The sequence below is a fragment of the Diplotaxodon limnothrissa genome, linkage group LG10 (genome assembly GCF_057381915.1).
Source record: "Diplotaxodon limnothrissa isolate DT_005_m linkage group LG10, D_limnothrissa_male_GT1.1, whole genome shotgun sequence".
NCBI classification, from domain to species: Eukaryota; Metazoa; Chordata; class Actinopteri; order Cichliformes; family Cichlidae; genus Diplotaxodon; species Diplotaxodon limnothrissa.
Genome location: NC_140605.1, coordinates 25007162 through 25024194, shown reverse-complemented (window position 1 = coordinate 25024194; position 17033 = coordinate 25007162). Strand labels below are relative to the sequence as shown.

Genomic DNA, 17033 nt, shown 5'->3' with positions numbered 1-17033 from the left:
TGCCACTGGAAAGAGGTCTGAGGTCAAGCCGGCACTAGATGAGTGGGGAAATCTAGCTTCAGCCTCCACGCATCAGCTGTTTAGGTGAACATTAAAAGTGCACGGCTGTGATGTGGAATTAAACTGTTGTGTCGGGCTGAGGACCCAGATATAAATTACCTCACTATGGTGAGTGACAGTCCAAGCATTTGCCCTCATTAAGTTGGTTTCATAAGTTGACTTTAAGAGGCATCATAAATACTGTTAGTTAAGCTGTTTATAGAGACTAACATGTTATAAATCCAATAATAAGATTTTTGGTTGTGGGAGTAACCTTTATACAAACAGGGAAAACTCTTTGCCACCATTATTCAGATGCTTAAGGCTAAACTAGAATGGAGGCAGGGTAACTTTAAGAGCACTGATTGCCCTTTTACTGTCATGTCAGCTCACTTTGTCAATATCATCTATGGAACCAACCTACCGACTTTAAATTTCAGTTTCTGGGGGAGTTTTACCCAAGTGCTTCAAGGGACTTCTTACTTATTTATGTATTTTTTGTTTAGAAAGTTTCAGGGACATACGGCTTTATGTTTGACACTCAATTTCAGTGTCTAAAAAAACCCTTCCCAACTTCACTGTATGTGTGCCCGAATGAGAATTAAGACTCCGGTGTGTTAGGTGTTTTGCTTTGCACAGAAATCCTGTTCGAACTTAACCCGCAAATTCTGGCATAACCCCAATATAGTCTGCTGTGACATTTATGTCCAGATGCTTCTACTAACCTTATCTTTGCCAACATGCAGGGTGTGTGCGCGTGCCCACCCTCCAGCTATGCTGAAGCCACGTCAGCGTCACAGAAAGGCATTTCGTCCAGTTACGTCTTGCAATGTTCCATTAAGTCAAAACCACTTAATGGCAAAAGTGACTACTGTTATATTTAGTCTATATCTGAAGGTGGTTTTGCAGCTATTTAGTGAGTCCAGGGGATCAGCATTCCTCCTCCTGGCACTTGCATATTATTTACTATTCTGGTGCTCATGACCAGTTGTCTGAGATAGATAGGGCTGACACTCAGGAGACTTGGGTTGCTGAGGCCGGCTGTCAGCAGGCGTGTGACTGCAGCAATGAGTGGGACGTCAAACAGGGAACTGCGTGCCAGTGTGTATGTGGAGAGTGAAAGTGGTGGCAGAGACAAGCAGGTGGGCACACGCACGCACATTATATACGGTAAGTCGAACATTTTACGAGTCACACAATAATGGCAAGCATGTCTCACCCACACACAGACAGACATACCGAACAATCCTACAGGCCAATCATCACAAATTTATGATTTCATAACTCATGTCATCACAAATAAAGACAGAATCCTTCTTGGAACCGATGTTTCTAAAAGGTCTAAAGAAATAATTCTCAACAAAGTATGCAGTGATGCATAATTTGAGATGTAGCTTCTAAAACCGTGATCAAATAAGCCTGCCTAAAATTAGTCAAAGCACCAAAGCAAAGGCCTCCTGTGTGCGCTGCAGTAACAAAGTAACAACTTTGATTTGGTCAAGGCCAAAACAGCAAATGTGCATTTATATGCAAATAAATGCAGATTTCAGTTTACAAATGACCTTTAACCCATTTCCCGCTACATTTGTTGCTCCCAGAACTTTTTTTTTTCCAAGGAGATTGCATAAACAAAGACTCACAAGGTAAAACTATGACACTCGCTGTTGCAGCCAGTAAATATTAAATGTCACATGTATTTTCAACGCAAGCCACCCTAGCTGGTAAACCCCAGGTCTCACACTCACATTCTCTGCCTGCTTGATGTTGAAAGAGGACCCTAGTAACCCACTAGCTTAACAAACCAAGCTTGGAATGAAAGACGCATATAAAATACTTCTCAGGTAATTAAAGCTGACCAAATGTCGGCACCAGCATAAAAATGGATACCAGTACTTGGTGACCCACTTTGCAAAAGCATCGTGACTTTGCCAACAGCAGCTTTGGATAAAAAAAAAAAAAAAAAAAAAAAAAAAGTCTGATAAACTATTTTGATATAAATCTGTGTCATCTGATTCCTTGTAAATGTTGAGTCTCTGCAGAATATATAACAATGACTGCCTCTTTTATAGAGTACCTTCCTTCATCAACGCAGCAGTTCCTTGTCTCCTAAACAGAGGAATATATTACCCCTCTTTTTCCATTCCTTCACAGCTACTTTCCTGCAGCCTATCATGCCTACATGGCCTCAATAACAGAAAACAAAATAAGTGGTGCTCAATGCCAGTAAGTTTGACCAAGTCCAGATCTCCTCTGTCAGTATTCATGTAGGGCTGAACCTCGAAGTGGAGCTGGGTCAGTGGCTCTGCAGTTTGCAGCCTCCAAAATAAAATGATTTAAATATGTTTAAATAAGATGGGCCAAGTCCCATGATGTGTAGATGGATGCAAGATTCAGAGCATCCTTTTGCATCCAGTTTTATTTTGTAGAAGTTAGAGCTGGGCGATATGAGATTTTTTCATATCACGATATGTTTTTTTCATTTCAGGCGATAACGATATCTATCACGATATAAGCCAAATAACTATATTTGTAAGATTTAAATGTGCCGTTGCTCACAAGTAAAATGTGAAATAATCAGCAGCTTGTTTTTAAATATTTATTTCCCATAATAAGTTCAACAGGGTAGATGTACTTAAGGAACATGAGACTTTTTCAGATAAATAAAGGCAAATATTGCAAACTACACAAAAGGCAGCCGCTAAAGCGTTTAAGTTTCAAAATAGAACAAATGAAACAGACTAAATTGTCAATTCCACTTAGAAACAAAATATTAATTCTAAAAATAAATCTTAGTTTGTTTTACAGAAGAACAGACAAAACTGACTAACTTTTGTCAATATCAAATAAACTGAGAACTAAAAGGAAATTCTCAATCTCTCCTTGTTGTATAGCTTAGCTTTTCAAACAGTTTTAACAGTTACTTTAGTCTGACAAAAGCCGAATGATGAATTAGCGCTTCCAGTCAGAGACTGAGGCTACGTCCACACGTACACGGGTATTTTTGAAAACTGAGATTTTCCCTTTTCGTTTTAAAAAATAATCCCGTTCACACGTAAAGGCAGAAATGAAGGAAAACGCTGCTATGAACATGCCAAAGCAGCAGGTGGCGCTAGATTCCTAACCGTGCAGAAATGTTGGCCAATCAGAAGTCTAGAAGCCTCGGTGGGAAAAAGTAAACAAAGCTGCGGCATAGAAGCAGAACCGAGTCGTATGCGTGGAGGGACAGTAACTGTGTGTATATGTAAGCATTTAAACACTGCAGAGAGTAGAATTAACAGTATTGTAGAAATTCATTTCACCGAAACAATAACGTGGCGCACAGTGTGACGCATGCACCAGTTTATTGTATTTCCAGACTTGCTTTCGGCACAATTTACAGTGCACGCTACTCTGGTTTTTGTCAGACTTGAAATAGCCGAAATACCTTCAAACTACGGAATTTCTATGGCTCTTCCGTTCGACAATCTCTCCGGCATTGGAACCATCATCGGTTTTCTCTTCGGTCACGCTCGGTTGATTTTTCTAGTCGGCACACTCATTTCCTCCATTACGCGCTGGCTGCTTCCCAAACAAACACACGTGCGGCTTGGCACTTGTGCTGTACGTAGCAAGTCACGCGACGTGACGCTGCGGCTGTGATTGGTTCAGCTCTGCGCTACTGAATTTGGATCGGCTGACCTTTTTTTTTTTTTTTTTTTTTTAAGAGGACAAGAGCGGCGAGGTCTATCGCGATAGCTTAATTTCTCTATCGAGTAAAAGTTATATCGCGATACATATCGTTATCGTTCTATCGCCCAGCTCTAGTAGAAGTTGAAAAAAATCATCAGTTTCCCAAATACATTGTATATTAATGTATATTAAATGACTGAAACTGATTAAACAGCTGACTTTGGTTAACAGAAAGAGCCTACAGTGTCAATGCAACCATTTTGTTTTAAGAAAGCTATGAGCACTTGTATACATTGTTTTTGTCACTCAAAGTTATTACTAGGGTTTATGCTTAAGTTCTGCCCTGTTATGTAACATCCCTTATTGCATGGATAAACACTTCCTAAAAAAAACCCAGCTTTGTTTTAAGAAGTGTTCAAAACAAAAGCTTGTAATTAAAAAAGTGAGAGAAACTACACTCTGTAAGATCACTTATATATTTAAGTGAGTAAATAGAATATGTTGTCCAACCTGAATTCGTTGAGTCCCTCCACCATTCGGCTGTAAGCCAGAGCCCTCTGGCTGGCATCAGCTGACCGCCGACTCATCTTCATGGCCTTGAGAGCGACACAACACGCATGCACTTTTAGATATTTGGCAACAAAGCTGTCAAACTAAAGAACTTGTAAAGGAGAAGACTGGCTAACACTGGAAATCTACCAGAGCTCTTACAGTGCCAACAACAGACACCAGTAAACAGAACCGCAGATATAAAAAGGCATGACTATTGACCGGTCAATCTGACAGCAGCTCTGCTCATTACAGCAGCAAACAGTGCTGGTTTGTATGTTTTGTTCCATTCATGTCATTGTTAATGCATTAGATTTTGCAGGAAAACTTATCTCTACATCATCATTCAGGGAGGTGGATAGGAACTTAAAACTGCAATAAAAAGTTGGCCTCAAATGAAATTCCATCCCTTTAACTTACCTGCTCAATTGCACTCTTTAGTTTGTTCATGTGGCTTTCAAAGAGTGGAAAGTGAGAGAAGAAGAAATCTTGGAAGCGGCTGTTTTCCTCAGCATTGGGGGACAGCGTGAAGATGACACCTATGGCTATCTTCTTCTTCCGAATCACACCCAGACTTGGACCGCCGCTTTCATCCGACATGTTGAAGCTCTCCTCCACCGACCTAAGGAGGATAGGATTCGCATGGAGTCAACTTTACAGCAAGGCTAGAGGAGGAAATGTGTATATAACACTTCGCCTTGTGAATCCAAATCCAGCTAAATTTGTTACATCTCACCTTGCATAAAACATTCATTCATTACTGGCAAACCCCCCCCCCCCCCCCAAAAAAAAACAAAAACAAACCCCAACCCATCAACATTTCTTTATATTTACTTATATTTTGTAATATTTAATGACTTCAGAGTGAGTAAATTATGTGTTTAGGAGGTTAGAGATTATTCAGTTCAGATTAACTGAAAAGTTAATGTTAACAATCCCTACAGGTGCCCCAAGTTTTACTGATTATTTACAACCCTGTGTCTGTACAAAGGTAGTGCTGGAGCAAAGTGTTTTAACTATATACTTTTATGCATCATTAGTACAGTATAGGTAATTCTATATACTGCCACCAAAAAGGAGGAAAAAAACTTGGAAAACACAAAGAGACTTGGTGGTCCGGGTGAACCAGAGGACAACCAGAGGCTGACAGCTACTTTGATTGCAGCAGACCAATACTGCATCCCGTCTAGTCACAGTGTTGTTACTAACAGCAGCAGTGTGTGCGCGTTTTTCCCAGCTGCCTGCTGGATTCGGAGGAAGTCCTAGTAGGATAAACTTTACAAAAGCCAGACAGGGGCCCTGAATAGGGGTGAAAGACCACTGGGCGCTTGTGATTGGGAGGAGAGACTCTGAGTGTGACTTCTGGGAAAGCTGACTTGTGTATCTGGATTAGAGTGAAACCATATCAATCAGCTGGCAAATCAACAAAACAAATAATTTACTAGTAAATAATTAATTCAGAAACCATTTCTGATCATCTTTTTTTCCTTCTAGCTTTTAAGTTTGTTTCTTTTGTTTGTATGTTTTTATAATCGCTAGAATTTTCTGTGGTAATGAATGTAATTATATCCAAGTTGGTCAGAAACATAATTTTGAGCCTTAAACTCTGTGATGGACATTTTCATTTCCTTTAAGTGTTTTATAACTTTACAAATGTTGAAGTGAAATCAAATGAAGTCTCAATTTTTTAAATATGGAGAAGTCATCAGCTGATACCCTAATGTTTTTGTGTACTTGCTTGCATGTCTGGCAAATGGTTTATGTTTGTTTTTCTACTGCAAAACTGCCCTGCTTTATTTTCTGTTGTGTCTTTCCTCATTTACACAGTTTTTATTGACTGGAATATTTATTTTAATTAATATTCGTTTTGTTTTTGTTTTGTTTTTTTAAACAGATGTATGTCTGCATGCATCTCACCATCGGGGGAAGACGCCGTTTTCTAGGCTGGTTGTTTGACTGCGGAGCCATCGGCGCTGGTAACTGGACGCACAGCTGCTGGTCAAGGACGAGCTCGGGGATGGGAAGGGAGTGATCAACAGGCTGCTCAAGGAAGCTACAATGAAAGATAAGGAAAGGAGTAGGGAACAGACAGAGGGAATGGTTGAGACAGAAGAGTAAAAAAGGCACAAATTAGTCAGACAACAAGTGTGTAGAGTACTCAGTTTCAATGAGACATCATACACAAAAACACAGCCAGACAGACTTGAAAACAGTGCTCTCAATCTAAGAGAGAAGGAGAGAAAAAAAAAGAAAAGAAAACTGGTACACCGAAAACAAACAAATGAATCCTCAAACATTCAATCTTTTTTCTTGGTTTCCACAAACGCAGACTGTAATTACTGAATACCTTTGATATGAGCGCTAATGTCAGCAAGCTTGCTCATAGTCACATGCTGCAGTTGTTTGACAAACTGGCTTTACACCAAGCTTGGCATGATAATGACACTGACACACACACACACACACACACACACACACACACACACACACACACACACACTCTCTCTCTCTACAGGCCTTGATCACAGGGTTATTTACAGCCCTGACAGGACGCACTGATCACTGGTCACATGAACCATTTAGTTGGTGTGTGATATTGTGTGTTTGTTTTAAGAGATAAAGAGAGATAACTGAATGAATGTGTACATCTTGTAAGGAGAAAACTGATAAGAGTGTTGCAGCAGCAAAAAACCCTCTCCAGCCTAACCACAGTACAGAGGTGGAGAAAGTCAAAAAAAGACGCAGAGTTCTTAAATTAGAAAAGCTAGTATCGAGCGACGATATATTTAACTCTCTGCTTAAACATGGGTCTCGTGCTGAATGTACAATTCTCCTCGTACCAGTCATTCCAATAGGACGTGGTGATGTTTGAAGGGGTGGGGCTAAAGGAGAGCCTGGGAGACAGGGGTCAGTTTCCACAGGACAAACTTTTCCAGACCTCAGAAGCTATGTATTCACCTCAACACCATCTTCCACCATGCTTTTATTTCTTTCTGTGTGGTTTTATGTAGAGTGTAATGACCCAGTATCTTCCTGACATACTCTCAATGTTCTCTGTTCCTTGACCTCTTTAGTCTTGATCAGATTAAATGTAGGCGTAATTCAAAACTCAGCTGTGGGACTGAAAGTGGTGTGAGTGTAGGTCAATCCAGGCTTTGGCGCCTAGTCTCATTAACGTACCAGACCTGGCGATGCCACTGTCCCTCTCGTCGTACAGCCCTCGGCCAGGCATGTCCATAGGGTGACTGTGGCCTGGAGGAAAAACAGGAAAGAGAGAGAAAGGGAAAAGTTAAGGGTGAGAGTGGGTGAAGAGAAAGTAGGGCAGAAAATGGAAATAAGGGAGGATAATAAACAAAAAAATAAAAAATAAAATAATGACCTGTGTGAACAAGAAAAATGTTATTAACGAACTGGAGCACCAAACATGTTGAAGATGCTGTTATCGCCACTATGTTAGAGATTTACAATGTTGCATTATAATACACAAGATGCTAATGCTTTTAGATGTGTAACATTAACTCTTGGACTAGCAACCACAAAGCAGAAGAGTTGTTTTTCTTGATTAGAATCAAAATAATGAGTGCAATGAGCCAATACAGCAGAGATGGGGTTGAAATATCTTAAAATAGCCAACGGAGCAGTACTCAGAACTCCATAAAAAAGGCTTTAACCTCCAGCAGGTGCTGAACTACTCTCTGCTGGGGAGTGGGCGCTCCCGATTGATTCTCATGTCATTAGTTAGCAACCTTTGTTTTCCAACTCCAAAAACAGGAAGTGTCACAAGGAAGACAAATAAGGTGAAAAGCACTACTGTTGTAATAGACTGTTACTCAACAGCTCACTCGGTGTCACTATCAACATCATCTGCTGCAGCGCCGACTTCCCTCTACAACAACCCCGTAACACAGATATCACAGAGTGTGTCTGCACTTAATGTCAACATACTGACGGAAAGAAAATAGGAAAAATGAGAGGTGAAACCCACAAACGCAAATGGCTGAAATGATCTTGGTGCTCTTTAATCACTGCAATATTGCATACCAGCGCAAATGCAAGGATGTCCTTAGAAGGATGTGTATGAAAAATATTGCATGCCAAGTAAAACACTTTTTTATAACTCTTACCAGATTACCATGGAAAAAGGTTGCCTAACCCCAAATGGGAAACATGGAGGTAGTGATAACCACTACTGAAGTGTGGCAAAGGTATTGATTGCAATGTAAAATACAGTAATGTTTGGAGATTTGATTTAGATGGTTATACAACTTTCAATACAATCAAGGAAGTATCTGATTGGTCCCAAACTTAATCAGCAGCATATCAAAGATTAACAAAGCCCCCAAACAAGACCTATTCTGTGAGGAACAGCTTCAAGTTGCATATTAAGCGTGTGTGATAGACACAGATGGTAGAAAATTCTTCATTATGGCTATTTTACTTTGCACAACAGCCAGGAAGTGAGACTGTTGCTACAATTTCATTGGCGTAAATGAGAAAAGATTTTGAAAGGGGGAAAAAAGAACTTAAAAACAGCCCACTGCACATCAAGCCTAAAAGCATTGCCCAAGTATGACAGGCACTGTCAAAGACAACATGTTAGTAAAAGTATGTGAGTACATAACAGAAACAGGAGGACATGAAACTGTAAAAATAACTAATACTACAGCCACCGACACCAGCGAACCCTCATGCATTCCTGTGTGTTATCCACCTGCAGACATGGGTCAGATAAAGTATATACATGATTTGAGACAGCTTTATGGCTAATGAGTCAAGTTCTTGTTTGTGAGGCTGCAAATGCCTGAAGGAATACACATTCCCTCCACCGTTTCCTAGTTTCCTTGTGGTTTACGTGAAGAAGCAGAGATGAAGCTTAAGGACATGAGGTGTCTTTGAGTATGGCTCCAAGACACCTCAATCCTCGTTTAAAGAACTGCCTTTTCATTTACTCAGTGCCACTTGCCTTTAAATTTTTTGCACGTCCTATCTGACCCAAGTTATTTGCAGATGCTTAGTGCCATTGCAAGCTATGTCTCGAATACTATCACTGCTAATGCAAGAATCACTACCCAGGCATGCAGTTGCTGAGAGGCATCCAATGCAACCACCGTTACTTAAACTTCAGTCTACAGATACGCATGCAACTGACACACAGCAATCATGGTCAGTTTTGAGCGCCAACCTGAAAAGAAAGAAGCGCTCTTGATGAGGCGTAGCGGGCCCTGTTCAGAGAAGGCCCGTCGAGGGCTGCAGAGCTGAGAAAATCCTGCGCAGCACAAACAAAAACATGGAAAAGAAGAAAGGGAGGAAGGGAAGAAAAAAAAAAAAAGGACAAAAAACACGAACCATGATTAGTGAATGGAGGAGGAAATATCACTGCCTCCTATTGTTTGAAAGTCTCATTAGTTACAGGAAATTTTTAGTTTGAAATGAAATAAACAACCAGGCAGACAAGAGAGGTGGCATCGCTCACAAAAAATGCACCATATACGTTTTTTTTTTTTTAAAGCAGGTTTCGTAATTGGTTAGATTTTCAGCTTTGATGTATGTAACTAGATGTCTTTTCTGTGAGGATGACAGAGAATCTGCACAAATTAGAAACTTCGCCAACAGTTCTTCATTTGAGCTTTTTAAAAATCAGGCTTTTATGCTCATCTTTGTAGCAGAAGCATTTCACAGCCTAAGCCTAAATCAGTTGGCTGCACAGACAATGTACTGACCATCAAAAACCAACACTCAAATTTCACCACCTGTAGCACAGTCGGTCATCATAAGGATCAGTGAAGCACGAGAGCACAAATACTAGAATGCCTTAAGTGTTTCATAGAATGGCCGATTCTGTTTACCAACTGAGAAATCTTGCGCCAGTTTAGGGTAGACGTAGCTGTAAAGAAAAGCTGTTGGCAAAGAGCGCCCTGGGAGGCCGCAATGGTGGAGCTTAAAGGTGAAAAACTTCAACTTCCGATAAAATAAATAAGCAACAAAATTCAACACTTTACAGAGTTGAGCCTTTCAAACAAAATGCCATGAAGGTAAAATTAAATATGCATTTGTATATATTTAACAAGTCCAAAAAATGAACAAAAACAAACACATTACATAAAGATATAGAGCAATTTCTCTCTATGATTACATTAAAGAAAAAGTGACTTGGTAATCTACTCATAATTTGTACAGAGGAAGAGAAATGATCACACATGGCACAAAAATAAAAGGTTTGGCACGGCACTAGATTGCCATGGTTACCTATGTTCCCTAGCAGACTGTTGGGCCCAGTGTTTTGATCAGGCTTTAGGGTGTTGTTGTCCTGTCCAATGAACTCCAGGCTGTCCTGCAACCTGTGTGGGACGAACAGAGAAAGCCAGCAGAACATTTATAAGGATTGTTGCCAACAACACTTGTATTGTGGATTGGAGAATACTGGCATATCTTGGTTTATGACAGAGTTCTGCATAGGAGTCACAGCGTGTGTTGATAAGCTTGCAAATGCTTACGTGTTCAGGCTGCCGTACACGCTGCCTCCGGTCCTGGCAGTGAAGACTTTACTCAGCATCAGCTGAGGTGGTGATCTGATATGATGATGGTGCAGGAACAAAGATCATTAGTATATGTGCTTTGTTCATGTTTATGGTTGTGTGTTTCTTCTTCTACCTAATCAATTCACAACTTATTTTCTTCCTGGATCCTATTATCACCTTCACTTGACCTTAAAACTGTTTGGTCTCAGAAAACGTAAGGATCAGATATCCCATAGTTTCAACAAGTTTCTAAAAGTCCCTTTGTTCAGAACTAGAATATTTAATGTTTGCTTTTTTTTAAACTCAGGAAACAGCAGTGAGGAGAAAGTCATTCATGCATTCCTTTTCTTTTTACCTTATCTGGTGGATTTTAAGTGTAGAGCCTTTGTAGCTCATGGCCACAGAGCCAAACATCATTTCACCCAGCATAACCACATCTGATGAACACCTTGAACCCTGGAAAGGAAAGAAATATTTTGATATTGTAACCTCTAGGCATTAGACACCGACACAATCACATTGTGCAAATTCTTAAGGCATCATAGCAGTTATTCATTTAGCACTTAATATAAACGGGGGAGATTGCACACAATTTACTTCAGCAGTTTGATCTCAAATGATACCAGCAAATCAAAACTTGTGACTGAAACATGCAACAAACTTCAAACTAAATTGAAGAGTGCTCCCCAAGGACCATAAAGTATACAAGCACAGTTTACATTTGTGTGTTTATGGATATGTCTTTGTAGAAGAGTACTTCATTTAAACAATCTCAGTCCTGCGTTACCTGGAAGCGGAGGCCTTGCTCCTTGGATTCCTTGGTTTCCGAGGTGCAGGAAGAGGAGCTGTCCAGGGAACTGCTGCTGCCTCCTGTAGGACGAAGCTGGCAGCATTTTCCAAACATCTTCACCTGGGACTCGGCGCTCTGCAAGATAAAAAAAAAAATCAAAATATAGAATATTATAGACCCAACTGCCAAGAATGCAGACTTATTTACCTCTACTATTAGTTGTTGATTTTTGTTTTGCAACTTTTCATCCTTGTGACTAATTAGAGACCAAACAAAAAAACAAAAGCAGCATAAATATGAAGCATCTACTGCAAATGACCTACAACCCTGAGCTGAAATCACAAGACAGGAGGGTTGAACATATTTGGCTCTTAATGACATTCATGTAGCAACAAATTGCACATGTGGAAATAGAGACGAGGTCATTAAGATTGTATTGTGGGGTGTTTATCAATTATACAGACCACTATTAACGTAAGCATAAAGAGAGTACATATCCAAGAGTGTTCTTCATCCATTTTATACAGAGTTTCAAATTGGACCCTTGACTTCTTACAATCAAAAATCATCATAAGAAGTAAAGCTTTTAGTTGAGAAACATAAATACAGTTAAAATATAGGTCAAAAGCCACAGAAACCCAATCTAGAGGTACTTGTATAAACAGCTAGCTAAAAGCAATGTGATCTCAATCAGCCTGTGTCATGTGCCTTCTTAACTTGGCAGACTATTCAAGAGGAATGCATTAGGGAGGGTGGAAGGGGAGGGAGAGGGTGTGTGTGAGGTTTCTTTTTAGTGACTAGGCTCTGGTAATGGCTCACTTGAAACCACTGTTGCTGACAGTGAAAAAGAGAAGAACACAGAGGGAATATGAGATGCTGTGAGAGAAAAACAGCATGAGAGAAGGAGAGAAGGAAAACAGGCAAAGAAGTAGAAGGACGGTTTGTGCTTCATTACGTAATCCTGCTGCATACAGCTTATGTTTTCTTTCACTTATAAAGGTCATTTTGCAGCACAGACACGGTTATGAAGCCACTGCGAACATGCATGTGGCAAACAGGCACACGGATGTGTGTGTGTGTGTGTCTGCTGCAGTGCAGTGTGAGGTATGTACACAGACTCCGCAAGCATGTGACTGCCAGTCATATGACTCTTTCGAAAACTCGTGACTGAGCAGCACTGCAATCATTCCCTCCCTCCCCCTTCCACTCTCCACTCCCTCAACTGCTCTAACTTCATCCCTCTCCAATTTCTGCAGCTTTTTTCCTCTCCTTTGAAAATCTATTTCTATATCAGAACAAGTGCCGTCTTCCATTTTTTCCTCTCCATTTTCTTGCAGTTTCCTCTTCCCCACTATCTCCCCTCTTTCTCTTCATTCCTGACTCTTGCTGACCCCATCACATATATCTCCCCTTGTCCAGCTTCTCTTGCTTGGTCCCTTGTTTCTCTATTAGTCATTCTGTTTTTCTGTGCTTTGCAGCTGTAATCTCTTCTCAAAAATAAATTCATCCGAATTGCCAAAAACCTGTCATGTGAGAAAAGAGTAACTGGCAAAGGCCTAATGCTGCAGAATGCACCAAAAATATTGACTCAAACCCAAGCAACAAACACATAATGCAGTAAGCAGGGTCGGTGCAGTATCTATGTACTCACTGCAAACAAATGTCACTCTGCAAGACATGTAAACATACACACAACATAACTCTTGCTTTTGTTACTGTATACAGTACGTGGCCCAGGTCCAATTTAAATGTAACGCTTCAATAAGTTGAGGTGAATGAGTTCAGGAAGTTAAGCAAATATACCATCCTAATTTCAATGTCAGGTGGCCATATAGCAAAGCAGGAAGTGAACGTGTGCCTGCAATATGTCAAACTTATAGATATGATAATGAGATAAGTGGATGAGTCATGCAAGAGAAGGTATGGCAAAGCAGAGGAAACCTGGTCAGCAGACAAAGAAACAAACCTAAGGGGAAGCAAAACACAGTCCTAAAATATGGAGGCAACAGAAGAGATAGTAAAATGAGAGGAGAAAGAACAGGGAAGTGTATAATGAGAAGTCAAAAGACATGAAAGACAGGAGGAAGGGAGGCAGGGTATATTATGGAGGACAACAAGGACCAAAAGAAAGACAGCTGAGGTACAGAGAAAGATTAGGCAGGTTAAGACAGATGTGTGAAGCAATGGTAGAGAAAAGTCATTTTCTCATATGCAAGAGCAAGTGAGAACAGGTGAACGTGATAACAGCAATAGATGATCCAGTGAGATTTGATATTAAAACAATCTTTAAATGCCAGTAAGTGCACGTATATATATATCATCTGACTGCAGCTAACAGTTGTAAAGATAGAGAGTGACTTATAAATATATATAAAACTGTTAGACGGATAATGTAGAGGACAAAAACAACCAGATTATTTTAGAAAAAGCAGAGGACGCTAATGAGGCCATCACAGTGATATAGATTAAAAGGAGGCAGCTAGAGAAGGCAGAGATGACACATTTAGGTAAATAAATTAAAATGCTTGAAACAAAATAAGATAAATACAAAGGAAAGGGAGGAGGAAAAAAAAAAACAACAACAGAAAACTGAGTGACATGGCTGTCATGTGAGGATGAAAGAATGCTGCTTACACATGGGCTGTCAGCTGACGCGATTATTATTATTAGTGGAGATAACAGCACCAGAACAAACCGGTCAGGGCCAGAAAGGAACAAACAGCAGCAGTATAAAAATATTAGTTATGTTACAAAGAAATAAAAAGGGTAAAAGCAGTGACTGTGACCAACTCAAAAATATACCCAAAGCTGGTAGTTATATGGCATAAGTTAGTTAGTTTCCATCTTCAAGTCTCACTAGATGGGTGTGCTGGCAATTAAGTCTAAATCTAGGCTTAGTGACACAAACAAAGACACTTCCTGTTTGAAGAGTTTTCAGGTAATAATGGCCTTTGTGGCATTCTTGCCCTAGAATGCTGACTATAAGAGTACTTATAAGTATTCATTCAGCAGGTTTTTTGTGAAAAAGAAATTCCTTATCTTAAACAAAAAGACAAACTCACAAACAGCCCAACCAGGTGCACTCCCTGTCTTTTAACTTTCTGTGGGGAAGTGAGGTGTAGTACAGGTTAAGGTGCAGCTAGTGTCCTCTGGACTTTGTGAATCAGGCACATGACTTTCTGTATGTCACGGCAGCGTGACTGGTTTCTGTTTTGCGCCTGCCTATGTCTCACTGCTTTTATCTTTCTTCATCTACAATAACTTTCTTTGAGCTTTCGAGGTCAAAGTTTAAGGTCTTAAAAAAAAAGTTAGTAGTTGTAAATACATCAATTTTTACAAAGATTTTAGACTTTGCAACAGCGTCTGTAGCTATTTTAGTGCATCATTTGTTCCCGTGGGAACCTCTTTGTTTATTTATTTTTTGTTTTAAAATCAGCAATTAGGAAATGTCCCAAATGTCAGCAGCTCACAAGCACATAAAGATGAAGGGGGAAACGAAAACAACAACAACAAAAATGACATACGACTTACAGTAATGGGGGTTTCCTCCGTAGCCCTTTTTTTGGCGGCGGAGTCAAACAGGACATTTCTGCCACGCCTCTCGCAGTCCTGGTACACTATCAGCCTGATCTGACTGGGCTCCAACTGGGGAAGTGGCCAGCTAAATGGGAGGAATAATGGACAGAGAAAAGTGGGATCACATGGGAGTGAATTAACACACACACACACACACACACACACACACACGATGGTTTATGGGCCATATCCAAGAAACCTGTACATTAATAACAACATCATAATGTGGTAACAAAATACCTTCTGAAACAATCTGGCGCAGAAACTAATACGCAGAGCAAAAACATAACTTTGTGGATTATAAAATCAAAATCACATACACATACAAGATGCAGTCCTGCTCTAATGTTTTGAATTACAAACATAGGAGACATTACAGCATTACTGTAAAGGTTGCAAAGAACATTTGCAGTAATGCAACTTGAACATTGACATTGTGGATCCTAAGCATATCTTTGAAGCTGATGTTTTGGAGTTGTACTTGAGTTTGTTGCAAAGCAAAATTCTCATTTGCAGAAAACTGGAAGAGCTCAGTGCATAAGAGAAAATGTAAATCTGACATGCTTTCAACCTTGTAATAAGCACAGTTTAAGCCGTCACTCATCCCACAGCTATGGCAGAGCCAGTGTTCTCCATGCCACAGCTGTCATTCACCCATGTCATACCAGAGTCAATAGGGAGACACAAAGTGTGCCATGAGAACGTACTACCAGTCTAACCCTAACGGATTCATGGTGTACCTAGCTAGAAAGAAGTCACCCAAGACAGTCATGTAACTGGATTAAAGAAAGCAAACACATTAACAATATAATACAAAGTATGCCTTTTCTTTCCAGCACGTACCTTCACAGATGCACATGTAACTAATCAGCCTGTGTGACCACTTTGCAATTCAACTAGATGACTTGATTCGTCATTGACAAGTTGCTAAGCCATCATCCACTGCCAGAATTACAGCATGATTAAAAAACTGTGAGCACAAATACAACTTTTGGCTTTCTTTAAATGAAAAGTCATTTTCACAAATGCAAATTCTTAAGATCATTACAATACACAAATAGTTAATAAGACTTTGAGCCACATTGGAAATTTAGAGTATCTGTAAACTGCTGTGAAATTTCATGCCAGTACTCTTCTTCTGGCAGGAATCGCTGGACCGCTGTTAAGTAACAGTTAAGCCATTTACAGGGAGCCAGAGCTCCATGGTTGTTGCTAAGTAACCTGTGGTTTCACTCAGCTCATCTCATTAATGATGGCCATCTCAGGTAATACTTGAAGGATGATGTTGTATATTTACAACTCACTGTGACTAATAGCTGCCATTCATTAGGCTCCCAGAATCCTCATGTGCTTTTGGGGAAACTCGGCCCCCTGGTTGATTTAGTGACAGCTATAAAGATGACAGGATATTGGATCGACTGAATGATGGTAGGGGATTTCTTTCTGATCTGAAGGATAGATGGGTCAGGCAGATGGGCACAGAGCTTGACCTAAATATAGCCTTTTATTGGGGAGCAGGGAGTGTCCCTAAACACAAGTGTTTATAGTAAATGGGCTGACGGGGAGGGGTGGAAAAAGAACTGTTAAGTCCATCAATCTTGCCATCAAAATAGCACACACACATTCAAAAGCAGGATTCCATTTTTGTAGGAAGTGAACTTCAATGGGGCAGGGAATACCTGTGTTGTCATGCATGGTGATGTGTCCAAGAGAAAAGGTCTATGCCTTGCATGTGAGCTACTATTTACCAAACACTAATGTCAAAATATGATCAGCATTCTGACAGGCTAACTTATTCAGTCCTGCAGAGTAGCAAGAGGAGGGGGTTTTATGATGCAGCCTTAGTGTTAACTTGTCAAACCAAAGTCATGTGGTGCTTTGAGAAGTAGAAA

General features: G+C 40.2%; 1 protein-coding gene across 3 annotated transcripts in view; it reads right to left on the bottom strand.

Moving 5' to 3' along the window:
* Window positions 1–17033, bottom strand: part of fnip1 (folliculin interacting protein 1) — a 39355-nt gene that overhangs the window by 9706 nt on the left and 12616 nt on the right. For 2 of the 3 annotated variants that reach the window (XM_085364645.1, XM_085364646.1), the window contains exons 2-11: window positions 15097–15226; window positions 11563–11700; window positions 11131–11231; window positions 10752–10826; window positions 10504–10595; window positions 9440–9523; window positions 7438–7509; window positions 6175–6310; window positions 4678–4879; window positions 4219–4304 (exon numbers count right to left, since the gene is read on the bottom strand). In XM_085364645.1, coding sequence (XP_085220771.1) covers window positions 4219–4304; window positions 4678–4879; window positions 6175–6310; window positions 7438–7509; window positions 9440–9523; window positions 10504–10595; window positions 10752–10826; window positions 11131–11231; window positions 11563–11700; window positions 15097–15226 — 1116 coding nt within the window. The remainder of the gene's footprint in view (window positions 1–4218; window positions 4305–4677; window positions 4880–6174; window positions 6311–7437; window positions 7510–9439; window positions 9524–10503; window positions 10596–10751; window positions 10827–11130; window positions 11232–11562; window positions 11701–15096; window positions 15227–17033) is intronic. The other variant, XM_085364647.1, reaches the window with a different exon arrangement.